Raw genomic sequence first — 26,835 nt, forward strand, 5'->3', positions numbered from 1 at the left:
CCTGTGGTTGGGGAAATTATTAAACGGGCACAAAGGACGGGGATGAGAGAATTCTTGAAGCAACAGGTTTTTATGACCACAAATGTGCTGGGAATGGTTTCCGGAGTTCTGGAGCGAGAGTGGGGAGAGTCGGACAAGTTGGACATGTCTGTTGAAGAGTAGCATTGGCATTGGGGGGGAGGGGGGCGGCGGGGCGGGGGTTGGGGGATGGCGGGTGGTGGCGGGGGGGCAGGGTGGCGGGGGGGATAATTTCATGATTTCATAATTTCTCCCTGGAAAGACGGAGGATGAGGGGCGACCTAATAGAGGTGTATAAAATTATGAAGGGCATAGGTAGGGTGAACAGTGGGAAGCTTTTCCCCAGGTCGGAGGTGACGAACACAAGGGGTCACGGGTTCAAGGTGAGGGGGGCAAGGTTCAACACAGAGGTCAGGGGGATGTATTTTACACAGAGGGTGGTGGGGGCCTGGAATGCACTACCAAGCAAGGTGGTTGAGGCGGACATGCTGGGATCGTTTAAGACTTATCTAGATAGCCACGTGAACAGACTGGGAATAGAGGGATACAAAAGAATGGTCTAGTTGGGCACATGAGCGGCGCAGGCTTGGAGGGCCGAAGGGCCTGTTCCTGTGCTGTATTGTTCTTTGTTCTATGACCTCTTCACCTGAGGTAGATTCAACGTCATGTGACAGCACCTCTAGGAATGTACCAAGTCAAATCCAGGAGCAGCTCTTCACAAGCTGATTCACGCCTGCAGGCATCCCAGCCCTCGCTGGATGATGTGATTCACCACAAAGGTCCTGTCAAACTTGTTTTCACAGCACTGCACTGGAAATCCACAGGTAAATCTCGATGAATACAGGGCCTGAGCAGACAACAGGGCCACACAAGGCCGGAATAGAGGAGGTTCAGTAAGAGGTATGTCGTAGACAGCAAGTTAACTGGCGTGGAGAGTGGAGCAGATTCAGAGCAGAGCTGAGCGGTCAGGACATCTTCACAGGTCCAAACACACAGCGCAGTGTCTGTTCCTCTCTGCAACATCTGGTACATGTCCTAAATCAGGTACATGTCCTAAATCTGGTACGTGAACCATGTCCTTATTGTGGTACATAACAACTGAATTCAACCTTCCTAGACCAGAACCGGAGCGACCAAAACTGCTTCATTCCTTTTGGGGGTAAATTGTACTTAGAGATATTTTTTAATGTAAAATTTTCGATGATTTTTTTTCTCCCTACTTTCCCTTACTATCTGTTTCCACACCCTAGCCCTTAATCAATCTTCCTCTCTCTCTCTCTCTCTCGCTCCGAACTCAAGTTAACCGTTTTTTCCAGCCTTCATTTCTCTGTTTGGTGTTTTTTTCTCCTCAAGTCATGGGTAAAACAGTTAACTCACGGCGTCACCCACCTGAGTCAGAGATGGGCGGCACGGTAGCACAGTGGTTAGCACTGCTGCTTCACAGCTCCAGGGTCCTGGGTTCGATTCCCGGCTCGGGTCACTGTCTGTGTGGAGTTTGCGCATTCTCCTCGTGTCTGCGTGGGTTTCCTCCGGGTGCTCCGGTTTCCTCCCACAGTCCAAAGATGTGTGGGTTAGGTTGATTGGCCAGGTTAAAAATTGCCCCTTAGAGTCCTGGGATGCGTAGGTTAGAGGGATTAGCGGGTAAAAAAAAGGGATTAGCGGGTAGGGCCTGGGTGGGATTGTGGTCGGTGCGGACTCGATGGGCCGAATGGCCTCCTTCTGCACTGTAGGGTTTCTATGATTTCTATGTTCCAATGTCCTTTATCGTATTTACACTGCGACTGATGTCGAAGACAGGGATTTAAGGCCTGGTTAACATGACAAGTTCCAACATGCTTCACTCCAACACGCCCTGGGCCATGTTGTACTGTCCCGACAACGTGCTACGACAGATCAAGTATTGTCACATCGGTTTATCAGTTTTGTAGACTGTTTGCAGCACAGAGGGAGGCCATTTGGCCCACTGTGACGATGCAGGCTCTCCCCAAGAGTGATTCAGCTAGGCCCGATTCCCCTTCCCTCCTTCCTCAATCCTGCAATTCTTTCTTTTGCTAATTCTCACTTGAAAACTACAATTGAATCTGTTTCCGGCTCCTACTCAGGCAGTTCCAGACCCCATCCACTCGCTGTGGGAAAACATTTGTCCTCGGATGCTCGGAGGTTGTTTCCCCTTTGTGGGAGAGTCTAGGACCAGAGGGCGTCATTCCAGAGTAAGGGGATCGCCCATGTCAGACAGAGATGAGGAGGAATTTCTTCTCCCAGAGGGGAGTGAATCTGTGGAATTCTTTCCTGCTGGAGAGGCTGGGTCATTAAGAATGTTCAAGGCTGCGACAGACAGATTTTTAATCAGTAAAGGAATCGAGGGTTATGGGGATAGAACGGGAAAGTGGAGTTGAGGATTATCACATCAGATCAGTCATCAGGACGGCACAGTGGCACACCGCTGCCTCACAGCGCCAGGGACCCGGGTTCAATTCCGGCCTCGGATCACAGTCTGTGCGGAGCTTGCACATTCTCCCCATGTCTGCGTGGGTTTCCTCCGGGTGCTCTGGTTTCCTCCCACAGTCCAAAGATGTGAGGGTTAGGTTGATTGGCCATGTCAGGGGGATTAGCAGGGTAAATATGTGGGGCTACGGGAATAGGGTCTGGGCGGGATTGTGGTCGGTGCAGACTCGATGGGCCGAATGGTCTCCTTCTGCTCCTGTCTTATGGTCTCAAACCGCCACTGGTTCATTTAAAGTTTATTTTATTAGTGTCACAAGTAGGCTTACATTAACACTGCAATGAGGTTACTGTGAAAATCCCCCAGTCGTCACACTCCGGCACCTGTTCGGGTAACACTGAGGGAGAATTTAGCACGGCCAATACACCCTAACCAGCTCGTCTTTCAGACTGTGAACAAAGAACAAAAAACAAAGAAAATTACAGCACAGGAACAGGCCCTTCGGCCCTCCAAGCCTGCACCGACCATGCTGCCCGACTGAACTAAAACCCCCTACCCTTCCGGGGACCATATCCCTCTATTCCCATCCTATTCAGGTATTTGTCAAGATGCCCCTTAAAAGTCACTACCGTGTCCACTTCCACTACCTCCCCCGGCAACAGGTTCCAGGCACCCACCACCCCCTGTGTAAAAGATCCGCCTCGTACGTCTCCTTTAAACCTAGCCCCTCGCACCTTAAACCCATGCCCCCTAGTAATTGACTCTTCCACCCTGGGAAAAAGCTTCTGACTATCCACTCTGTCCATGCCTCTCATAATCTTGTAGACTTCTATCAGGTCTCCCCTCAACCTCCGTCGTTCCAGTGAGAACAAACCAAGTTTCTCCAACCTCCCCTCATAGCTAATGCCCTCCAGACCAGGCAACATCCTGGTAAATCTTTTCTGTACCCTCTCCAAAGCCTCAGCATCCTTCTGGTAGTGTGGCGACCAGAGTTGAACTCTATATTCCAAGTGCGGCCTAACTAAGGTTCTATAAAGCTGCAACATGACTTGCCAATTTTTAAACTCAATGCCCCGGCCGATGAAGGCAAGCATGCCGGATGCCTTCTTGACTACCTTCTCCACCTGCGTTGCCACTTTCAGTGACCTGTGTACCTGTACACCCAGATCCCTTTGCCTATCAATACTCTTAAGGATTCTGCCATTTACTGTATATTTCCTATCTGTATTAGACCTTCCAAAATGCATTACCTCACATTTATCCGGATTAAACTCCATCTGCCATCTCTCCGCCCAGGTCTCCAACTGATCTGTATCCTGCTGTATCCTCTGATGGTCCTCATCGCTATCCGCAAATCCACCAACCTTTGTGTCGTCCGCAAACTTACGAATCAATCCAGTTACATTTTCCTCCAAATCATTTATAGATATTACAACAGCAAAGGTCCCAGCACTGATCCCTGAGGAACGCCACTTGTCACAGCCCTCCATTCAGAAACACACCCTTCCACTGCTACCCTCTGTCTTCTTTGGCCGAGCCACTTTTGTATCCACCTTGCCAGCTCACCTCTGATCCCATGCAACTTCACCTTCTGCACCAGTCTGCCAAGGGGGACCTTGTCAAAGGCCTTACTGAAGTCCATGTAGACAACATCCACTGCCCTACCCTCATCAATCATCTTCGTCACTTCCTCAAAAAACTCGATCAAATTCATGGGACACGACCTCCCCTTCACAAAACCATGTTGCCTCTCGCTAATACGTCCACTTATTTCCAAGTGGGAATAAATCCTGTCTCGAAGAATCCTCTCCAATAATTTCCCTACCACTGATGTAAGGCTCACCGGCCTGTAGTTACCTGGATTATTCTTGCTACCCTTCTTAAACAAAGGAACAACATTGGCTATTCTCCAGTCCTCTGGGACCTCCCCTGTAGCCAGTGAAAAGGAGGAAACTGGAACACCCGAAGGAAACCCATGGGGAGAACGTGCAGACTCTGCACAGTGACCCAAGCCGGGAATCGAACCCAGGTCCCTGGCACTGTGAGTTAGCAGGGCTAACCACCGTGCCACCTGCCGTCTATAAATTTGTCTTCCGCCTTGAATCAATGTCCCCTGGTTGACGGAAGGTAAGAGTTTTTCCCGGTCTATCCTGTCCAAATCTGTGTTGGCTCTGAACATTTTCATTCCCATTGCGAGGATAGTCCAATTGGTCCAGCCATAACCTTCGTATTTAAACAATTAAACAACCCCTTGTGCAATCTGTAAGAATAAGACCCTAAGAGATAGCACCAGGAGTAGGCCATTCAGCCCCTCGAGCCTGTACTGTGAACCAAATTCAAAATGTAAAACTCTCAGTCCAGCTGTTCCTAACCTCCAGCTGGTTCTCTGGGGTTTATAAAGAACTCTCGGATGACCAAGTTACCGAGAGGTTTGTTCCTTTAGCTTGGCTCTGGAAATGTCAAGATGCCTGAAAGCTTTTGTCAAGGGGGCGTTAGAAACAGACAATGGACTCTAGCCGATTTTGGATTGAGGTTAATAATAAAAGACAAATAAGAGTTATCCCTCCTCCAGTCCCCACCCCCGGGGAGGTATCACTGCTCTGTTCCCCACCCCCGGGGAGGTACCACTCCTCCAGTCCCCACCCCCGGGGAGGTACCACTCCTCCAGTCCCCACCCCCGGGGAGGTACCACTCCTCTAGTCCCCACCCCAGGGGAGGTATCACTGCTCTGTTCCCCCACCCAGGGGAGGTATCACTGCTCTGTTCCCCACCCCCGGGGAGGTACCACTCCTCCAGTCCCCACCCCCGGGGAGGTACCACTCCTCCAGTCCACCCCCGGGGAGGTACCACTCCTACAGTCCACCCCCAGGGAGGTACCACTCCTCCAGTCCCCACCCCAGGGGAGCTATCACTCCTCCAGTCCCCACCCCAGGGGAGCTATCACTCCTCCAGTCCCCACCCCAGGGGAGCTATCACTCCTCCAGTCCCCACCCCAGGGGAGGTATCACTGCTCTGTTCCCCACCCAGGGGAGGTATCACTGCTCTGTCCCCCACCCAGGGGAGATACCATTGCTCCGTCTGTACTCAGTGGAGCTTAGCTCCTTCCCCCACCCATCCATCGACTCCATCTACACTTCCCGCTGCCTCCGAAAAGCAGCCAGCATAACCAAGGACCCCACTCACCGCGGACATTCTCTCTCCCACCTTCTTCCGTCGGGAAAAAGATACTAAAGTCTGAGGTCACGTACCAACCGACTCAAGACAAATAAGAGATATCACTCCTCCAATCCCCGCCCCAGGGGAGTTATCACTCAGTGAGAGGGCATGGGATCCAAGGGGCTGTTGCCTTGTGGATCCAGAACTGGCTTGCCTGCAGAAGGCAGAGAGTGGTTGTAGATGGGTCTTTTTCTGAATGGAGGTCGGTCACCAGTGGTGTGCCCCAGGGATCTGTTCTGGGACCCTTGCTGTTTGTCATTTTCATAAATGACCTGGATGAGGAAGTGGAGGGATGGGTTGGTAAGTTTGCCGATGACACGAAGGTTGGTGGTGTTGTGGAAAGTTTGGAGGGATGTCAGAAGCTGCAGAGTGACATCTATAGGATGCAAGACTGGGCGGAGAAGTGGCAGATGGACTTCAACCCGGATAAATGTGTAGTGGTCCATTTTGGCAGGTCAAATGGGATGAAGGAGTATAATATCAGGGGTAAGACTCTTAGCAGTGTAGAGGATCAGAAGGACCTTGGCGTCTGGATCCATAGGACTCTTAAATTGGCCTCGCTGGTGGAGGAGGTGGTTAAGAAGGCGTATGGTGTGCTGGCCTTCATCAATCGAGGGATTGAGTTTAGGAGTCGGGGGATAATGATGCAGCTTTATATGACCCTTGTCAGACTCTACCTGGAGTACTGTGCCCAGTTCTGGTCGCCTCATTACAGAAAGGATGTGGAAGCCATAGAAAGGGTGCAGAGGAGATTTACAAGGATGTTGCCTGGATTGGGTGGCATGCCTTATGAGGATAGGTTGAGGGAGCTCGGTCTTTTCTCCTTGGAGAGACGAAGGATGAGAGGTGACCTGATAGAGGTTTACAAGATGTTGAGGGGTATAGATCGGGTGGATTCTCAGAGGCTTTTTCCCAGGACTGAAATGGCTGCTACGAGAGGACACAGGTTTAAGGTGCTGGGGGGTAGGTACAGAGGAGATGTCAGGGGTAAGTTTTCCACTCAGAGGGTGGTGGGTGAGTGGAATCGGCTGCCGTCAGTGGCTGTGGAGGCAAACTCGATGGGATCTTTTAAGAGACTTCTGGATGATTACATGGGACTTAATAGGATTGAGGGTTATAGGTAAGTCTATTTATAAGCCTAGGTAGGTAGGGACACGACCGGCGCAACTTGTGGGCCAAAGGGTCTGTTTGTGCTGTAGTTTTTCTATGTTCTATGTTCTAAGAACAGCTTCTTCCCTGCTGCCCTCAGACTTTTGAATGGACCTACCTTGCACTAAGTTGATCTTTCTCTACACCCTAGCTATGGCTGTAACACTACATTCTGCACCCTCTCTTTTCCTTCTCTATGAACGGTATGCTTTGGCTGTATAGCGCACAAGAAACAATGCTTTTCACTGTGTACTAATACATGTGACAATAATAAATCAAATCAAGTCAAATCAGGGGAAGTATCACTGCGCTGTAAATGGAATACATTGTGGGAAAGTGTGAGGTTATGCACTTTGGTCGGAAGAATAGAGACGTAGACTATTTTATAAATAGGGAGAGAATTCAGAAATTGGAAGTGCAAAGGGACTTGGGAGTCTTAGTTTAGGATTCCCTTAAGGTTAACATGCAGGTTCAGTTGGCAGTCAGGAAGGCAAATGCAATGTTAGCATCCATTTCGAGAAGACTAGAACACAAAAGCAGGGATGTACTTCTGAGGGTGTATAAGGCTCTGGTCAGATCCCATTTGGAGTATTGTGAGCAGTTTTGGGCCTCATATCTAAGGAAGGATGTGCTGGCCCTGGAGAGGGTCCAGAGGAGGTTCACAGGAATGATTCCGGGAATGAAAAGCATGATGCATGAGGAGGGTTTGAGGACTCTGGGTCTGTACTCGATGGAGTTTAGAAGGATGAGGGAGGGGATCTCATTGAAACTTACAGAATACTGAAAGGCCTGGATAGAGTGGACGTGGGGAAGATGTTTCCCCCACCCGGGGGGGGACTCGGATCCGAGGGCACAGCCTCAGAGTAAAGAGACGACCCTTTAGAACAGAGATGGGGAGAAATTTCTTCAGCCGGAGGGTGGTGAATCTGTGGAATTCATTGCCACAGAGGAGGCCGGGCCATTGAGTGTATTTAAGACAGAGATAGATAGGTTCTTGATTGGTAAGGGGGGGATCAAAGGCTATGGGGAAAAGGTGGGAGAATGGGGTTGAGAGACATATCAGCTATGATTGAATGGTGGAGCAGACTGGATGGGCCGAATAGCCGATTTCTGCTCCTATATCTTATGGTATTATGCTCCATCTCCCTCCAGGGGAGGTACCACTCCTCTGTCCCCCACCCAGGGGAGGTACCCTTGCCCCATCCAGTGGACAGTGTTATTCCTGCACAGGATGAGACAGAACACAACAAACGCACACCTATCAACATCCTGGGGGTTACCATTGATCAGAAACTGACCTGGACCCAGCCATATGAATACTGTGACTACCAGAGCAGGTCAGAGGCTGGGAATCCTGCGGCGAGTAACTCACCTCCTGACTCCCCAAAGCCTGTCCACCATCTACAAGGCACAAGTCAGGAGTGTGATGGAATACTCCCCACTCGCCTGGATGGGTGCGGCTCCAACAACACTCGAGAAGCTCAACACCATCCAGGACAAAACAGCCCCGCTTGATTGACATCCACAGTTTCCATCATCTTCACAAACACAGGAGATTCATGGGGCGGCACAGTGGGTTAGCACTGCTGCCTCACAGCGCCAGGGACCCGGGTTCGATTCCCGGCTTGGGTCACTGTCTGTGCGGAGTCTGCACATTCTCCCTGTGTCTGCGTGGGTTTCCTCCGGGTGCTCCGGTTTCCTCCCACAGTACAAAAGACATGCTACTTAGGTGCTAAATTCTCCCTCAGTGTTACCCGAACAGGGACCAGAGTGTGGGGGATTCTCACAGTAACTTCATTGCAGTGTTAATGTAAGCCTACTTTTGACACTGATAAATAAACTTCAAAACTTTATGAGGATACTTCGAGCCAACGTCATTGGGCATGAAGCAGTTTGGGACATCCTGAGGGTGGGGGAAAAGTCTTTCTTTCTTTGTGGCCCCACGTCAACTCTCTCGTCACCTTGTTTCCCATCTCAGATCCCGCTCCGACCCGGAATGGCGAAGATCACCCGCCGGGAGCCACTGGACGGGGGCTGGGGATGGATGGTGGTCCTGGCGGGATTCCTGAAAAACTGTCTGATGTTTGGACTCATCCGTTCCTTCGGCGTGTTCTTCGTCCAGTTCACTGTCCACTTTGAGGAGTCATCCAGCCGTGTCTCCTGGATCGGTTCCCTCTTGCTGGCCATGCACCAGTTTGCGAGTAAGCCTCTCTTTGCCACTTCCTTTCATAAGTTCAGAAGATATAGGAGCAGAATGAGGCCATTCGGCCCATCGAGGCCACTCCGCCCTTCGATCATGGCTGATATGTTCCTCATCTCCAGTTTCCTGCCTTCTCCCCCATAACCCTTCAACCCCCATTTCCAATTAAAAACCTGTCCAACTCCTCCTTAAACTCACTCACTGTCCCAGCATCCACCGCACTTTGGGGCAGCGAATTCCACAGATTCATAAACCCTTTGGGAGAAGTAGTTTCCCCTCAACTCTGTTTTAAATTTGCTGCCCCTTATCCGAAGACTATGACCTCTCGTCCTAGAATGTCCCACAAGAGGAAGCATCCGCTCCACGTCTACTTTATCCACACCTTTCATCATCTTGAATACCTCAATTTGATCTCCCCTCATTCTTCTAAATTCCAGAGAGTATCGGCCTAAACTGTTCAATCTCTCTTCATACGACAAACCCCTCATCTCTGGAATCAATCTAGTGAACCTCTTCTGAACTGCCTCCAATGTCACTACATCTTTCCTCAAATAAGGGGACGAAAACTGTGCACAACACTCCAGGTGCAGCCTCACCAATACCTGGTATAGTTGCAACAATACTTCCTCACCTTTATATTCTATTCCTTTAGCTATAAATGCCAATATTCCATTTGCTTTCTTGATTATCTGCTTGTTTTGAAGCTGTCTCCTGAACCAACAGATCTCCCATTGTGGGGCTACTGTTCCTACTGCTCAGACAATGATGGAAACTCCAAGGTGTTTTACCAAGTTAGCCTGGACCCTAAGTTTTACATTTGATTTTGCCATTAGGATAAGCATAAGATGTTTCATTCCAAGTATGATCCAAATGACCCACTAGGGAGCTTTCATCAAAACAAACTTTATTTCGGAACACAGTCAGAATATTTTTTAAAAATCAGCGTAACATTTACCAATTAAAACACTTAAACATGGCAATATATTTCTTGACAGCCAGCCCATCTCTGTTGTTCCAATTTAAGATGTGGAGATGCCACCGTTGGACTGGTGTGGGCACAGTAAGAAGTCTCGCCACACCAGATTCAAGTCCAACAGGTTTATTTGGTATCCCGCTGCTCCTTCATCAGGTGAGTGGGACTCACTCGCCCAGGTTCGACTCCCGGCCTCGGGTCACTGTCTGTGCGGAGTCTGCACGTTCTCCCCGTGTCAGCGTGCGTTTATCCGGGTTCACCTGTTTCCTCCCACAGTCCAAAAGACGTGCTGGTTAGGTGCATTGGCTGTGCTAAATTGCCACTTGTGTCAGGGAGATTAGCAGGGTAAATATGTGTGGAGTTTGCACATTCTCCTCGTGTTTGCGTGGGTTTCCTCCGGGTGGTCCGGTTTCCTCCCACAGTCCAAAGATGTGCGGGTTAGGTTGATTGGCCATGCTAAAAGAAAAAATTGCCCTTAGTGTCCTGAGATGCGTAGGTTAGAGGGATTAGTGGGTAAATATGTAGGGATATGGGGGTAGGGCCTGGGTGGGATTGTGGTCGGTGCAGACTCGATGGTCTCCTTCTGCACCGGAGGGATTCTATGATTCTATGACATGAAAATAAGTGGTGAGGTGAATTGTGAGGAGGAAAGCTTTAGATTACAGGAGGATATAGATGGGCTAGTCAGATAGACAGAACAGTGGAAAAGGAAAAGTGTGAGGTGATTCATTTCGGGAGGACTAACAAGACAAGGGAATACACAATGAACAACAGGACACTGGAAAATACAGAGGACCAGAGAGATCTTGGGGTGCATGTCATAGAACACAGAACATTACAGCGCAGTACAGACCCTTCGGCCCTCGATGTTGCGCCGACCAGTGGAACCAATCTAAAGCCCCTCTAATCTATAATATTCCAATATCATCCATATGTTTATCCAATAACCATTTGAATGCTCTTAATGTTGACGAGTCCACCACTGCTGCAGGCAGGGCATTCCACGCCCTTACTACTCTCTGAGTAAAGAACCTACCTCTAACATCTGTCCTATATCTCTCACCCCTCAATTTAAAGCTATGTCCCCTCATGCTAGCCAACACCATCCGAGGAAAAAGGCTCTCACTATCCACCCTATCTAATCATCTTGTATGCCTCTATTAAGTCACCTCTTAACCTTCTCTCTAACGAAAACAACCTCAAGCCCCTCAGCCTTTCCTCATACGATTTTCCCACCATACCAGGCAACATCCTGGTAAATCTCCTCTGCACCCTTCCCGACACTTCCACATCTTTCCACATCTTGTCCATAGATCCCTGAAGGCAGCAGGACAGGGAGTTAAGGTAGTTCAGAAGGCATATGGGATACTTGCCTTTATTAGCTGAGACGTGGCGATGCCAGTGTTGAACTGAGGTGGACACAGTAAGAAGTCTCACAACACCAGGTTAAAATCCAACAGGTTTATTTGGAAACACGAGCCTTTGGAACACTGCCACTTCACAGGCGAGTGGAGAGGTGGGTTCACAAACAGGGCATTTATAGACAGACACAATTGCAAGATAATGGTTGGAATGCGAGTCTTTACAGGTTAATCAAGTCTTTACAGGTACAGACAGTGCGAGTGGCTGAGGCAAAGAATGCAAGAACAGGGAGGTTATGATGGAGGTGTATAAAACGCTGGTTAGGCCACAGCTAGAGTACTGTGCAACTCCAGACCCACAACAATGTGGCCGACTATTAGGGATGGGCAATAAATGTTGGTCCAACCTGGAATGCTCACGTCCCCTAAAGGAATAAAATGAAAGGAGATTGGAGCTGGGTCAGGAACAACAAAGTATGGTTCCAAAGCACCCCTACTGTCGAAGCAAAGTTCAGAGAGGAATGGTGAAGATAGCTGGTGGAGGCAAAGGGAGAGAGATTAACGGAGGTGAAAAAAAGCCCGGTAAAAAAGGATGTTCTTTGGAAGTTGGAGAAAGGGGAGGTCAGGGATTCTAGACCATGAATCCCAGCTACCGAAAGAGCTGAACATTAATGGAGTGGTGGAGAAGGAGGGGATGATAAAGTAGCCGCAGTGCAAGGATCAGGAAGTTTAAAGGGGGCTGCTTGATGTTCATTGAGTGTCTGAGCCTCTCGGTTGCAGTTCAGTAATGATGTGGAGATGTCGGCGCTGGACTGGGGTGGGTACAGTAAGAAGTCTCACAACACCAGGTTAAAGTCCAACAGGTTTATTTGGTATCACAAGCATTCGGAGCACTCACCTGATGAAGGAGCAGCGCTCCGAAAGCTTGTGCTACCAAATACACCTGTTGGACTTTAACCTGGAGTTGTGAGACTTCATGCAGTTCAGTAAAGCAGACACAAGTTTGGTTTCTTTAAAACTACCTTTATTTCTTTGAATCAACTCTGCATACAATTCTCCCCAACACTCTGTGCCACCTGAATCCCCTTCATATATCAGTGAGTTCTATTGGATAATTGACATCAAATTAGGGCTGAATTGGAAGGCCTGTTAACCCATTCCTGACAGGAGTGACGGATTGGGATACAAGGATAAGGAGAGATTGGAGCCACTTTTGCTCTGCAAGGAAAGGCTTTGCTGAGGCCTGGGATACAGGCCTGGATATGCTCCGGTTAACAGGAGGTTGGGACACAGCCAATCCTCTCCTCATTCCCACGCTGAGCCATCGGGAATCTCACCGATCCGCTTATTTTGTGTTTTTACAGGTCCGTTCGGGAGTTTATTTGGGACACAGTTTGGAGCCCGGCCTGTGGTGATGGTGGGTGGGGTTTTAGCCTGCTTGGGGTTGCTCACAGCCTCGTTCGGACAGAGCCTCCTGCATTTGTACCTCTCCATTGGACTCCTGACAGGTCAGCCCAATGCGTTGATAGTAAGGTTCCCTTCGTTACAAAGTGGGTCGATGTCTCGGGAAGGTGGTGGGGGGTGGGGGGAGGGGGTCAATGTTTAACTCACCGTTAGATAACAAGAGGTGGAACTGAAAGTGTGAGATAGTGATGAGGAAGGACACTCATTCCCCCCCCCCCCCCCCCCCTTCCACCCTTCCACCCTCTTCCCCCCTCCCCCCCCCCACACCATCTGATTCTTTGGGCGCCCAGCTCCGTGTTCCAAGATCCACCGACAGTAACGGGCTCTTTGTCAAACTTGTACCTCTCCGTGCTGCTGAACTGGAATCCAGTGAGTTCACCCAGGGAGTCACTGAGAGAAAGATAGCACAAAGTTCCGGGACGGATCCCCCGCACCGGACTGGACTTGGCCGATCTCTGCAATGTCAACGGTTTGAGGGTCACAATTCATTCTGCAGCAGAACCCTGGTTCATTCCCTCCCCCTCCCCCCCTCCTCCCCCTCCTCCCCCTCCTCCCCCTCCCCCTCCCCCTCCGCACCCCACCACCACCCCCTGGTTTGCGTGATGGGACTGGGCTACGTTTAGGACCCTTTATAGTTTCTTGCGGTCTTGGTCAGAGCAGGAGGCGTACCCAGCTATGATACATCTGGACAGGATGCCTTCCATGGTGCATCTGTAAAAATTGGTGAGAGTCGTAACGGACATGCCAAATTTCTTTGGGAAAGTGGCGTCAGGGGGATTTGAGAGATCATTCAATGGCGCCCATTGCGTTGGTCCTTCCAGGGATTAGCCAATGGCCTTCCCAGAGCCCCCCCGCCCTCTCAGCGCTGAGGAGGAGCTGGAATGGGTGGTAGCTGGGACACTGGGTGCTGACATTCTGCACTGTCTTCAAGAGGGAGCTGGACTGGGTTTAACTGGGGCTGTGAACACATGGGAGTGAACTGGCTTCATAATGAACCCTGGCTCCATGTGACCTCCTTGTCCAGTTTAATTCACCTCTTGCGGGGGGAGGGTCAGAGAGGGAATTATTGGTCCGGGGGGGGTTTGATCATAGTTCCCAGATGGTGATATGACTGAGGGAGGGATTAGAGGGCGGGGTGGAGATGGTTTAATCCCAGCGTAGTGCGGACCAGCTGGATAGACCATCCGTTCTTTTCTTGTCTCCATATCTTACATGCTTTTTTCCGATGTAAACCAGGGAAGCTTCCCCTCCCCCCCCCTCTCCCGCTGTCCCCACGCCTCCCAACACCCAGCAGGTCAGGGGCAGTTAGATCTTTGCTAACACCTGCCTTAAGCTACACAACAGCACCGACACGGTGCAGCACGGTGGCACAGTGGGTTAGCACTGCTACCCCACAGCGCCAGGGACCCGGGTTCGATTCCCAGCTTGGGTCACTGTCTGTGTGGAGTCTGCACATTCTCCCCGTGTCTGCGTGGGTTTCCTCCGGGTGCTCCGGTTTCACACTCCAAAGATGTGTAGGTTAGGTGGGTTGGCCATGCTAAATTGCCCCTTAGTGTCAGGGGGACTAGCAGGGTAAATACGTGGGGTTGCGGGGATAGGGGCTGGGTGTGACTGTGGTCATTGTAAATTCGATGGGCCAAATGGCCTCCATCGGCACTGTAGGGTTTCTATGATTCTATGATTTAATCTAAGATGTCATTCAGATCAGACTCAATTATGATGAATTATTAGGGGGTTAAGGGGATTGGCCATGCTAAATTGTCCCTTAGTGTCGAAAGATACGCAGTTAGGTGGACAGGCCATGCTAAATTGCCCCTTAGTGTCCAAAGGTGTGTGCGTTAGGTGGATTGACCATGCTAAATTGCCCCTTAGTGTCTATAGATGTGCAGGTTAGGTGGCTTGGCCATGCTAAATTGTTTCTTAGGATCCAAAGATGTGCAGGTTGGGGAATTGGCCATGCTAAATTGCCCCTTAATTTTCAAAGATGTGCAGGTTGGGTGGATTGGCCATGCTAAATTGCCCCTTAATGTCCAAAGATGTGCAGGTTAGGTGGATTGGCCATGCTAAATTGTTTCTTAGGATCCAAAGATGTGCAGGTTGGGGAATTGGCCATGCTAAATTGCCCCTTCGTATCCAAAGATGTGCAGGTTAGGTGGATTGGCCATGCTAAATTGCCCCTTAATGTCCAAAGATGTGCATGTTGGGGGATTGGCCATGCTAAATTGTCCCTCAGTATCCAAAGATGTGCAGGTTAGGTGGATTGGCCATGGTAAATTGCTCCTTAGTGTCAGGGAGATTAGGAGGGTAAATATATGGGATTGCAGGGATAGGACTGGGTGGGATTGTTGTTGGTGCAGGTTCAATGGGCCGAATGGCCTCCTTCTGCACTGTAGGGTATTGATGACACAGTCCCACCCACCAGCTATAAAAGCCACAACGTTTGGAGAAGCTGGCCCTCACTGTCTCCTGTTTTGCTCCCTCCAGGTTTCGGTTGGGCTTTGGTCTTCACCCCTACCATCGCCACCATCGCCAGGTACTTCAGGAGGCGGAGAACCCTGGCGACGGGTTTGGCCTTTACCGGAGTGGGAATTGCCTCTTTCTTCTTCCCCCCGCTCTTCCAGTTCCTGATCGATGGCTACGGTTGGCGGGGGGCCCTCCAGGTCGTGTCCGCCATGATGCTGAACCTCTGCGTCTGTGCCGCCCTGCTCAGACCAATCAGGCTCATCGAGGACCTGCCCGTCGCCTCGGCTGGAAATGCCGGTGACGGATGTTGGGGAAAAGTGGCCTCAGCCTTTGACTTGACTCTCTTCCTGCACCGTGGCTTCATGGTGTACAGTTGCGCCTTGCTTTTGGTGACCGTGGGCTATTTTGTCCCTTACGTCCATCTGGTGGCCCACGGGAAGAGCCTCGGACTGAGCGACTACGAGGCGGCCTTCGTCATCTCCATCAACGCCATCTCGGACATCGTGGCGCGCCTGTTTTCCGGCTGGATCGGGGACCTCCGGCAGATTAGGAAAATCCACCTGTTGTTCCTCTGGAGCGTCCTGTCTGGAATTAGCATCTTGCTCATCCCTGCGGGGAACTCCTACACCGGTCTGATTGCACTCACGCTTTTCTATGGCTTTTGTGCAGGCGGCCTCCCCGCCCTCCTCTTCGCTACCCTCTCGGACATCGTAGGAATCGAGCGGATTCTCCACGCCACAGGACTTTTCTTGATGTTAATGAGTTTTGGAAGTCTACTTGGCCCTCCCCTGTCAGGTAATGCGGGCTCACGCACACCCTCTGGGTTCAATATGATTGCGGTGGCTAAAGTGTTGCAGAAACTGCGATCGGAACAGTGTGGTAAATTGTGGCAGTGGATGGTAGAATTATACATCCGAATATGTAGGCAGAACAAAAGGGCCACAGTCGCGGAAAGGTGGGAATGCTGGAGTGAAGATAGAACAGATCCTTTCCAAAAGAGAGAAGGGGACATCAGCTATGGTTCCCACTACTGATAAGTGAGCAATGGTCCCAGTACAAAGTGTTTGGACTCAGTATCGGGCTCCATGCTGAAGGCATGTGTTGTTGCATGTGACACATACGCCCCCACAACCACCCCAGTTTGATGGGGGACAGTGCAGAGGGAGCTTTACTCTGTATCTAACCCCGTGCTGTACCTGTCCTGGGAGTGTTTGATGGGGGACAGTGTTGAGGGAGCTTTACTCTGTATCTAACCCCGTGCTGTACCTGTCCTGGGAGTGTTTGATGGGGGACAGTGTTGAGGGAGCTTTACTCTGTATCTAACCCCGTGCTGTACCTGTCCTGGGAGTGTTTGATGGGGGACAGTGTTGAGGGAGCTTTACTCTGTATCTAACCCCGTGCTGTACCTGTCCTGGGAGTGTTTGATGGGGGACAGTGTTGAGGGAGCTTTACTCTGTATCTAACCCCGTGCTGTACCTGTCCTGGGAGTGTTTGATGGGGACAGTGCAGAGGGAGCTTTACTCTGTATCTAACCCCGTGCTGTACCTGTCCTGGGAGTGTTTGATGGGGGACAGTGTTGAGGGAGCTTTACTCTGTATCTAACCCCGTGCTGTACCTGTCCTGGGAGTGTTTGATGGGGGACAGTGTTGAGGGAGCTTTACTCTGTATCTAACCCCGTGCTGTACCTGTCCTGGGAGTGTTTGATGGGAGCAGTGCAGAGGGAGCTTTACTCTGTATCTAACCCCGTCTGTACCTTTCCTGGGAATGTTTGATGGGGGACAGGGTGGAGGAAGCTTTACTCTGTAGACAGTGCAGAGGGAGCTTTACTCTGTACGTAAGCCCATGCTGTACCTATCCTGGGAATATTTGGTTGGGACAGTGTAGAGGGAGATTAAATCTGCATCGAGCCCCAAGCAGTCACTGTCCTGGGAGTGCTTGATAGTGCAGAGGGAGTTTTACTCTGTATCTAACCCCGTGCTGTACATGTCCTGGGAGTGTTTGATGGGGACAGTGTAGAGGGAGATTAAATCTGCATCGAGCCCCAAGCAGTCACTGTCCTGGGAGTGCTTGATAGTGCAGAGGGAGTTTTACTCTGTATCGAACCCCGTGCTGTACCTGTCCTGGGAGTGTTTGATGGAGGACAGTGCAGAGGCAGCTTTACTCTGTATCTAACCCCGTGCTGTACCATTCCTGGGAGTATTTGATGTGGACAGTGTAGAGGGAGCTTTACTCTGTATCTAACCCCGTGCTGTACATGTCCTGGGAATGTTTGATGGGGACAGTGTATAGGGAGCTTTACCCTGTATCTAACCCCGTGCTGTACCTGTCCTGGGAGTGTTTGATGGAGGACAGTGCAGAGGCAGCTTTACTCTGTATCTAACCCCGTGCTGTACCATTCCTGGGAGTATTTGATGTGGACAGTGTAGAGGGAGCTTTACTCTGTACGTAAGCCCATGCTGTACCTATCCTGGGAATATTTGGTTGGGACAGTGTAGAGGGAGATTAAATCTGCATCGAGCCCCAAGCAGTCACTGTCCTGGGAGTGCTTGATAGTGCAGAGGGAGTTTTACTCTGTATCTAACCCCGTGCTGTACATGTCCTGGGAGTGTTTGATGGGGACAGTGTAGAGGGAGATTAAATCTGCATCGAGCCCCAAGCAGTCACTGTCCTGGGAGTGCTTGATAGTGCAGAGGGAGTTTTACTCTGTATCGAACCCCGTGCTGTACCTGTCCTGGGAGTGTTTGATGGAGGACAGTGCAGAGGCAGCTTTACTCTGTATCTAACCCCGTGCTGTACCATTCCTGGGAGTATTTGATGTGGACAGTGTAGAGGGAGCTTTACTCTGTATCTAACCCCGTGCTGTACATGTCCTGGGAATGTTTGATGGGGACAGTGTATAGGGAGCTTTACCCTGTATCTAACCCCGTGCTGTACCTGTCCTGGGAGTGTTTGATGGAGGACAGTGCAGAGGCAGCTTTACTCTGTATCTAACCCCGTGCTGTACCATTCCTGGGAGTATTTGATGTGGACAGTGTAGAGGGAGCTTTACTCTGTATCTAACCCTGTGCTGTACCAGTCCTGGGAGTGTTTGATGGGGACAGTGTAGAGGGAGCTTTACTCTGATTCTAACCCCATGATGAACATGTCCTGGGAGTGTTTGATGGGTACAGTGTAGAGGGAGCTTTACGCTGCATCTAACGCGTGCTGTACCTGTCCTGGGAGTGTTTGATGTGGGACAGTGTCGAGGGAGCTTTACTCTGTATCTAACCGCGTGCTGTACCTTTCCTGGGAATGTTTGATGGGGAACAGTGTGGAGGGAGCTTTACTCTGTAGACAGTGGAGAGGGAGTTTTACTCTGTATCTAACCCCGTGCTGTACCTGTCCTGGGAGTGTTTGATGGGGACCATGGAGAGGGAGCTTTACAATGTATCTATCCCGTGCTGTACCAGTCCTGGGATTATTTGATGCGGACAGTGTAGAGAGAGCTTTACTCTGTATCTAACCCCATGATGTACCTGTCCTGGGAGTGTTTGATGGGGACTGTGTAGAGGGAACTTTACACTGTATCTAACCCCGTGTTGTACCAGTCCTGGGAGTATTTGATGCGGACAGTGTAGAGGGAGCTTTACTCTGTATCTAACCCTGTGCCGTACCTGTCCTGGGAGTGTTTGATGGAGGACACTGTAGAGGGAGCTTTACACTGTATCTAACCCCATGCTGCACCTGTCCTGGGAGTGTTTGATGGGGATAGGGTGGATGGAGCTTTACTCTGTATCTCACCCCATCAGTACCTGTCCTGGGAGTGTTTGATGGGGACAGTGGAGAGGGAGCTTTACTCTATTTCTAACCTGGTGCTGTACCTGTCCTGGGAGTGTTTGATGGGGATGGTGTGGAGGGAGCTTTACTCTGTATCTAACCCCGTGCTGTACCTTTCCTGGGAATGTTTGTTGGTGGACAGTGTAGAGGGAGCTTTCCTCTGTAGACAGTGTAGAGGGAGTTTTATTCTGTATCTAACCCCATGCTGTACCTGTCCTGGGAGTGTTTGATGGGGACAGTGTAGAGGGAGCTTTCCTCTGTAGACAGTGTAGAGGGAGTTTTATTCTGTATCTAACCCCGTGCTGTACCTGTCCTGGGAGTGTTTGATGGGGACAGTGTAGAGGGAGCTTTCCTCTGTAGACAGTGTAGAGGGAGTTTTATTCTGTATCTAACCCCGTGCTGTACCTGTCCTGGGAGTGTTTGATGGGCAACAGGGTAGAGGGAGCTTTACTCTGTATCTAACCCCGTGCTATACCTGTCCTGGGAGTGTTTGATGGGACAGTGTAGAGGGAGTTTTATTCTGTCTCTAACCCCATGCTGTACCTGTCCTGGGAGTGTTTGATGGGGGCACTGTAGAGGGAGCTTTACACTGTATCTAACCCTGTTCTGTACCTGTCCTGGGAGTGATTGATGGGGGCAGTGTAGAGGGAGCTTTACTCTGTATCTAACCCCGTGCTATACCTGTCCTGGGAGTGTTTGGTGGGACAGTGTAGAGGGAGTTTTATTCTGTATCTAACCCCGTGCTGTACCTGTCCTGGGAGTCTTTGATGGGGGACACTATAGAGGGAGCTTTACTCTGTATTTAACCCATGCTGTACCTGTCCTGGGAGTGTTTGATGGGGACAGTGTAGAGGGAGCTTTACTCAGTATCTAACCCCATGCTGTACCTGTCCTGGGAGTGTTTGATGGGGGACAGTGTAGAGGGAGCTTTACTCTGTATCTAACCCCATGCTGTACCTGTTCTGGGAGTGTTTGATGTGGGACAGTGTAGAGGGAGCTTTACACTGTGTCTAACTCCGTGCGATACCAATCCTGGGAGTATTTGATGCGGACAGTGTAGAGTGAGCTTTACTCTGTATCTAACCCCATGCTGTACTTGTCCTGGGAGTGTTTGATGGGGATAGGGTTGATGGAGCTTTACTCTGTATCTAACCCCATCAGTACCTGTCCTGGGAGTGTTTGATGCGGACAGTGGAGAGGGAGCTTTACTCTGTTTCTAACCTGGTGCTGTACCTGTCCTGGGAGTGTTTGATGGGGATGGTGTGGAGGGAGCTTTACTGTGTATCTAACCCCGTGCTGTTCCTTTCCTGGGAATGTTTGATGGTGGACAGTGCAGAGGGAGCTTTCCTCTGTCGACTGTGTAGAGGTTGTTTTATTCTGTATCTAACCCCATGCTGTACCTGTCCTGGGAGTGTTTGATGATGACAGTGTAGAGGGAGCTTTACTCTGTATCTAACCCTGTGCTGTACCTGTCCTGGGAGTGTTTGATGGGGGCAGTGTAGAGGGAGCTTTACTCTGTATCTAACCCTGTCTGTACCTGTCCTGGGAGTGTTTGATGGGGGACAGTGTAGAGGGAGCTTTACTCTGTATCTAACCCCGTGTTGTACCTGTCCTGGGAGTGTTTGATGGGGACACTGTAGAGGGAGCTTTACGCTGTATCTAACCCCGTGCTGTCCCCGTCCTGGGAGTGTTTGAAAGGGATCAGTGTAGAGGGAGCTTTACTCTGTATCTAACCCCGTGCTGTACCTGTCCTGGGAGTGTTTGATGGGGGACAGTGTAGAGGGAGCTTTACTCTGTATCTAACCCCGTGCTGTACCTGTCCTGGGAGTGTTTGATGGGACAGTGTAGAGGGAGTTTTATTCTGTATCTAACCCCGTGCTGTACCTGTCCTGGGAGTGTTTGATGGGGGATAGTGTAGAGGGATCTTTACTCTGTATCTAACCCCGTGCTGTACCTGTCCTGGGAGTGTTTGATGGGACAGTGTAGAGGGAGTTTTATTCTGTATCTAACCCCGTGCTGTACCTGTCCTGGGAGTGATTGATGGGGGCAGTGTCGAGGGAGCTTTACTCTGTATCTAACCCCGTGCTATACCTGTCCTGGGAGTGTTTGGTGGGACAGTGTAGAGGGAGTTTTATTCTGTATCTAACCCCGTGCTGTACCTTTCCTGGGAGTCTTTGATGGGGGACACTGTAGAGGGAGCTTTACTCTGTATTAAACCCATGCTGTACCTGTCCTGGGAGTGTTTGATGGGGGACAGTGTAGAGGGAGCTTTACTCTGTATCTAACCCCGTGCTGTACCTGTCCTGGGAGTGTTTGATGGGGACAGTGTAGAGGGTGCTTTACTCTGTATCTAACCCCGTGCTGTACCTGTCCTGGGAGTGTTTGATGGGGACAGTGTAGAGGGAGCTTTACTCTGTATCTAACCCCGTGCTGTACCTGTCCTGGGAGAGTTTGATGGGGACAGTGTAGAGGGAGCTTTACTCTGTATCTAACCCCGTGCTGTACCTGTCCTGGGAGTGTTTGATGGGGACAGTGTCGAGGGAGCTTTACTCTGTATCTAATCCCGTGCTGTACCTGTCCTGGGAGTGTTTGATGGGGGACAGTGTAGAGGGAGCTTTACTCTGTATCTAACCCCGTGCTGTACCTATCCTGGGAGTGTTTGATGCGGACACGGAGACAGAAATGTAAAGTGTTCATTTTCATTAGTGACCCTCAGTATTTGCGGTAATCATTTTCACAAGACATTTATTAAAATAGGAGTGACATAAGTTGTGTGGAAACAGCCGCTTTATCTCTCCCTCTCTCTCTCTCGCTCTCTCTCCACCCAGGGTTTCTGCGAGACCGGACAGGAAATTTCACCATTTCCTTCATGACTGCGGCTGGCTTTATTCTGGCAGGATGTCTCGTCCTTCTATTTACTCCGGGATTTTTTGGCGGCTCCAAGGTCCTACCTGATGATGAGGACATCGCCAGTCCTCCCAGCAGCAGCAGGATCGACCTGAATGAGGAGCGCCCAGCTCCCAGGAAAGAGGAGCCAATGTCCCCTGGCCTTGCATGGAAGAGTCTGTCCTTCCCCCTGCCCGAGAATTTGGAGACAAACGTTTAGAATGGCGACTCCTCTCGATATCCCTCAGCTGAGGTGTCATCCACACACTCAACTCAGTGCATCCGGAACAGCGACAGTACTGACTGGGATTCATAGAAACATAGAGGATAGGAGCAGGAGGAGGCCATTCGGCCCTTCGAACCTGCTCCGCCATTCATCACCATCATGGCTGATCATCCAACTCAATAGCCTAATCCTGCTTTCTCCCGATAACCTTTGACCCCATTCGCCCCAAGTGCTATATCCAGCCGCCTCTTCAATACATTCAATGTTTTGGCATCAACTACTTCCTGTAATGAATTCCACAGGCTCACCACTCTCTGGGTGAAGAAATGTCTCCTCACCTCAGTCCCAAATGGTCTACCCTGAATCCTCAGACTGTGACCCCCTGGTTCTGGACTCCCCCCACCATCGGGGACATCCTCCCTGTATCTACCCTGTCCAGTCCCGTTAGAATTTTATAAGTCTCTGTGAGATCCCCCCTCATTCGTCCGAACTCCAGCAAAAACAATCCTAACCTCGGCAACCTCTCCTCATCCATCAGTCCCGCCATCCCCGGAATCAGCCTGAATTATCCCCGGAATTACCCTACTCATCGGATCATAGAACAAAGCACAGCAGGCCACTCGGCCCATTATCCAGTGCTGTCCCTTTGGTAGAGTTATCCAATTCATCACACTCCCGCTCTCATTCCCCATTTTGTATTCATTTCTGGGACATGGGCGTCGCTGCCTGGCCAACATTTATTGCCCATCACTGGTTGCCCGAGGGGGCAGTTGAGAGTCAGCCACATTGTTCTGGAGTCACAGAGAGTCATCGAGGTTTACAGCATGGAAACAGGCCCTTCGGCCCAACTTGTCCATGCCGCCCTTTTTTTTAAACCCCTAAGCTAAACCCAATTGCCCACATTTGGCCCATATCCCTCTATACCCATCGTACCCATGCAACTATCTAAATGCTTTTTAAAAGACAAAATTGTACCCGCCTCTACTACTGCCTCTGGCAGCTTGTTCCAGACACTCACCACCCTCTGTGTGAAAAAATTGCCCCTCTGGACACTTTTGTATCTCTCCCCTCTCATCTTAAACCTATGCCCTCTAGTTTTAGACTCCCCTACCTTTGGGAAAAGATATTGACTATCTAGCCGATCTGTGCCCCTCATTATTTTATAGACCTCTATAAGATCACCCCTCAGCCTCCTACACTCCAGAGAAAAAAGTCCCAGTCTATCCACCTTTCCTTATAACTCAAATGTGAACTCTTTTATGTGAGGAATAAAAGAATGACCAGGGTGAGGTTAGGGCCGGTCAAGGACAGTAGTGGGAACTTGTGTATGGAGTCAGTAGAGATAGACGAGGTGATGAATGAATACTTTTCTTCAGTGTTCACCAAGGAGAGGGGCCATGTTTTTGAGGAAGAGAAGGTGTTACAGGCTAATAGGCTGGAGGAAATAGATGTTCGGAGGGAGGATGTCCTGGCAGTTTTGAATAAACTGAAGGTCGATAAGTCCCCTGGGCCTGATGAAATGTATCCTAGGATTCTTTGGGAGGCAAGGGATGAGATTGCAGAGCCTTTGGCTTTGATCTTTGGGTCCTCACTGTCCACGGGGATGGTGCCAGAGGACTGGAGAGTGGCGAATGTTGTTCCTCTGTTTAAGGAAGGGAATAGAAATGACCCTGGTAATTATAGACCGGTTAGTCTTACTTCGGTGGTTGGTAAATTGATGGAAAAGGTCCTTAGGGATGGGATTTACGACCATTTAGAAAGATGCGGATTAATCCGGGATAGTCAGCACGGATTCGTGAAGGGCAAGTGCCTCACAAATTTGATAGAATTTTTTGAGGAGGTAACTAGGTGTGTTGATGAAGGTAGGGCGGTTGATGTCATATACATGGATTTTGGTAAGGCGTTTGATAAGGTCCCCCATGGTCGGCTTATGATGAAAGTGAGGAGGTGTGGGATAGAGGGAAAGTTGGCAGATTGGATAGGTAACTGGCCATCTGATCAAAGACAGAGGGTGGTGGTGGATGGAAAATTTTCAGACTGGAGGCAGGTGGCTAGCAGAGTGCCACAGGGATCAGTGCTTGGTCCTCTGCTCTTTGTGATTTTTATTAATGACTTAGAGGAGGGGGCTGAAGGGTGGATCAATAAATTTGCTGATGACACCAAGATTGGTGGAGTAGTGGATGAGGTAGAGGGCTGTTGTAGGCTGCAAAGAGACATAGATAGGATGCAAAAGCTGGGCTGAAAAATGGCAAATGGAGTTTAATACTGATAAATGTGAGGTGATTCATTTTGGTAGAACTAATTTAAATGTGGATTACAGGGTCAAAGGTAGGGTTCTGAAGACTGTGGAGGAACAGAGAGATCTTGGGGTCCATATCCACAGATCTCTAAAGGTTGCCACTCAAGTGGATAGAGCTGTGAAGAAGGCCTACAGTGTGTTAGCTTTTATTAACAAGGGGTTGGAGTTTAAGAGCCGTGGGGTTATGCTGCAACTGTACAGGAGCTTGGTGAGACCACATTTGGAATATTGTGTGCAGTTCTGGTCACCTCACTATAAGGAGGATGTGGAAGCACTGGAAAGAGTGCAGAGGAGATTTACCAGGATGCTGCCTGGTTTGGAGGGTAGGTCTTATGAGGAAAGGTTGAGGGAGCTAGGGCTGTTCTCTCTGGAGCGGAGGAGGCTGAGGGGAGACTTAATAGAGGTTTATAAAATGATGAAGGGGATAGATAGAGTGAACGTTCAAAGACTATTTCCTCGGGTGGATGGAGTTATTACAAGGGGGCATAACTATAGGGTTCGTGGTGGGAGATATAGGAAGGATATCAGAGGTAGGTTCTTTGCGCAGAGAGTGGTTGGGGTGTGGAATAGACTGCCTGCAGTGATAGTGGAGTCAGACACTTTAGGAACATTTAAGCGGTTATTGGATAGGCACATGGAGCACACCAGGATGATAGGGAGTGGGATAGCTTGATCTTGGTTTCAGATAAAGCTCGGCACAACATCGTGGGCCGAAGGGCCTGTTCTGTGCTGTACTGTTCTATGTTCTATGTTCTATGTAAACCATCAAGTCCCGGTAGCATCCTAGTAAATCTTTTCTGCACTCTTTCCAGTTTAATAATATCCTTTCTATAATAGGGTGACCAGAACTACAGTATTCCAAGTGTGGCCTTACCAATGTCTTGTACAACTTCAACAAGATGTCCCAACTCCTGTATTCAATGTTCTGACCAATGAAACCAAGCATGCCAAATGCCTTCTTCACCACTCTGTCCACTTGTGACTCCACTTTCAAGGAGCTATGAACATGTACCCCGAGATCTCTTTGTTCTGTAACTCTCCCCAACGCCCTACCATTAACTGAGTAGGTCCTGCCCTGGTTCAATCTACCAAAATGCATCACCTCGCATTTATCTAAATTAAACTCCATCTGCCATTCATCAGCCCACTGGCCCAATTGATCAAGATCCCGTTGCAATCGGAGATAACTTTCTTCACTGTCCACTATGCCACCAATCTTGGTGTCATCTGCAAACTTACTGACCATGCCTCCTATATTCTCATCCAAATCATTAATATAAATGACAAATAACAGTGGGCCCAGCACTGATCCCTGAAGCACACTGCTGGTCACAGGCTTCCAACTTGAAAAACAACTCTCTACAATCACCCTCTGGTTTCTGTCAAGAAGCCAATTTTGTATCCATTTAGATACCTCACCCTGGATCCCGTGAGATTTAACTTTATGCAACAACCTACCATATGGTACCTTGTCAAAGGCCTTGCTAAAGTCCATGTAGACAACATCAACTGCACTGCCCTCATCTACCTTCCTGGTTACCCCTTCAAAAAACTCAATCAAATTTGTGAGACATGATTTTCCACTCACAAAGCCATGCTGACTGTCCCTAATCAGTCCTTGCGTCTCTAAATGCCTGTAGATCCTGTCTCTCAAAATACCTTCCAACAATTTACCCACCACAGATGTGAGGCTCACTGGCCTGTAGTTCCCAGGCTTTTCCCTGCAGCCCTTTTTAAACAAAGGCACAACATTTGCCACCCTCCAATCTTCGGGCACCTCACCCGCGACTATCGATGATTCACATATCTCGGCTCGGGGACAGGTAGGCCAGACTGGGTAAGGACGGCAGATTTCCTTCCCTAAAGGAGCCAGAAGGAGTTTTCCCGACAATCGGTCATCAGTAAATTCTTAATTCCAGATTTTTAAATTGAATTCAAATTCCGCCATCTGTCGGGCGGGATTCAAACCCTGGTCCCCAGAACATGAGCTGAGTTTCTGGATTAATAGTCCGGCGATCATACCGCTTGGCCAATTGCCTCCCTGTATAATTTTCTTTCCCCCTCAAGTATTTCTCCAATTCCTTTCGGAAAGTTACAATTCAATCTGTTCCCCGTCAGCCTCTCTGGCGATGCCTTCCCGCTCGCAAACAATTTAATGCTTCAAAAAAGTACATATATTTTCCCCTGCCGCCTCGCGTTCTTCCCCAAGGGCCTGAACTTTGTGTCCTCTGAATAATTCTGTCACTTGCAAACGATCTCACTATTTAAATCCGTGGTCGGGTACAACAGCAGAGAAACTGCGTGACCCTGAGGAGTGGGAG

General features: G+C 49.8%; 1 protein-coding gene across 6 annotated transcripts; it reads left to right on the top strand.

The window, feature by feature from the left end:
- Positions 1-762: 762 nt before the first annotated feature.
- LOC144481676 (monocarboxylate transporter 13-like) lies at positions 763-22,391 on the top strand. 6 transcript variants are annotated; one of them, XM_078200805.1, is made up of 5 exons: positions 763-1,062; positions 8,805-9,027; positions 12,725-12,868; positions 15,309-16,082; positions 21,932-22,391. In XM_078200805.1, exons 2-5 carry the CDS (start codon positions 8,823-8,825, stop codon positions 22,207-22,209), a joined length of 1,401 nt encoding a protein of 466 aa, XP_078056931.1. In that variant the 5' UTR covers positions 763-1,062; positions 8,805-8,822; the 3' UTR covers positions 22,210-22,391. The 6 variants fall into 6 exon arrangements, with proteins under 6 accessions (XP_078056931.1, XP_078056932.1, XP_078056935.1 ...); XM_078200806.1 differs by having other exon boundaries at positions 763-918; XM_078200807.1 differs by lacking the exon at positions 763-1,062 and adding an exon at positions 1,068-1,080.
- The last annotated feature ends 4,444 nt before the right edge of the window (positions 22,392-26,835 follow it).

Source organism: Mustelus asterias, chromosome 31 (assembly GCF_964213995.1).
Source record: "Mustelus asterias chromosome 31, sMusAst1.hap1.1, whole genome shotgun sequence".
Taxonomy (NCBI): domain Eukaryota; kingdom Metazoa; phylum Chordata; class Chondrichthyes; order Carcharhiniformes; family Triakidae; genus Mustelus; species Mustelus asterias.

Excerpts from the sequence above, each read along its gene's own strand:
- LOC144481676 (XM_078200805.1), top strand. The coding sequence starts at position 8,823 with ATGGCGAAGATCACCCGCCGGGAGCCACTGGACGGGGGCTGGGGATGG. Across the intron at positions 9,028-12,724 it reads GGCCATGCACCAGTTTGCGA|GTCCGTTCGGGAGTTTATTT; the intron begins GTAAGCCTCTCT and ends GTGTTTTTACAG. Across the intron at positions 16,083-21,931 it reads ACTTGGCCCTCCCCTGTCAG|GGTTTCTGCGAGACCGGACA; the intron begins GTAATGCGGGCT and ends CTCTCCACCCAG.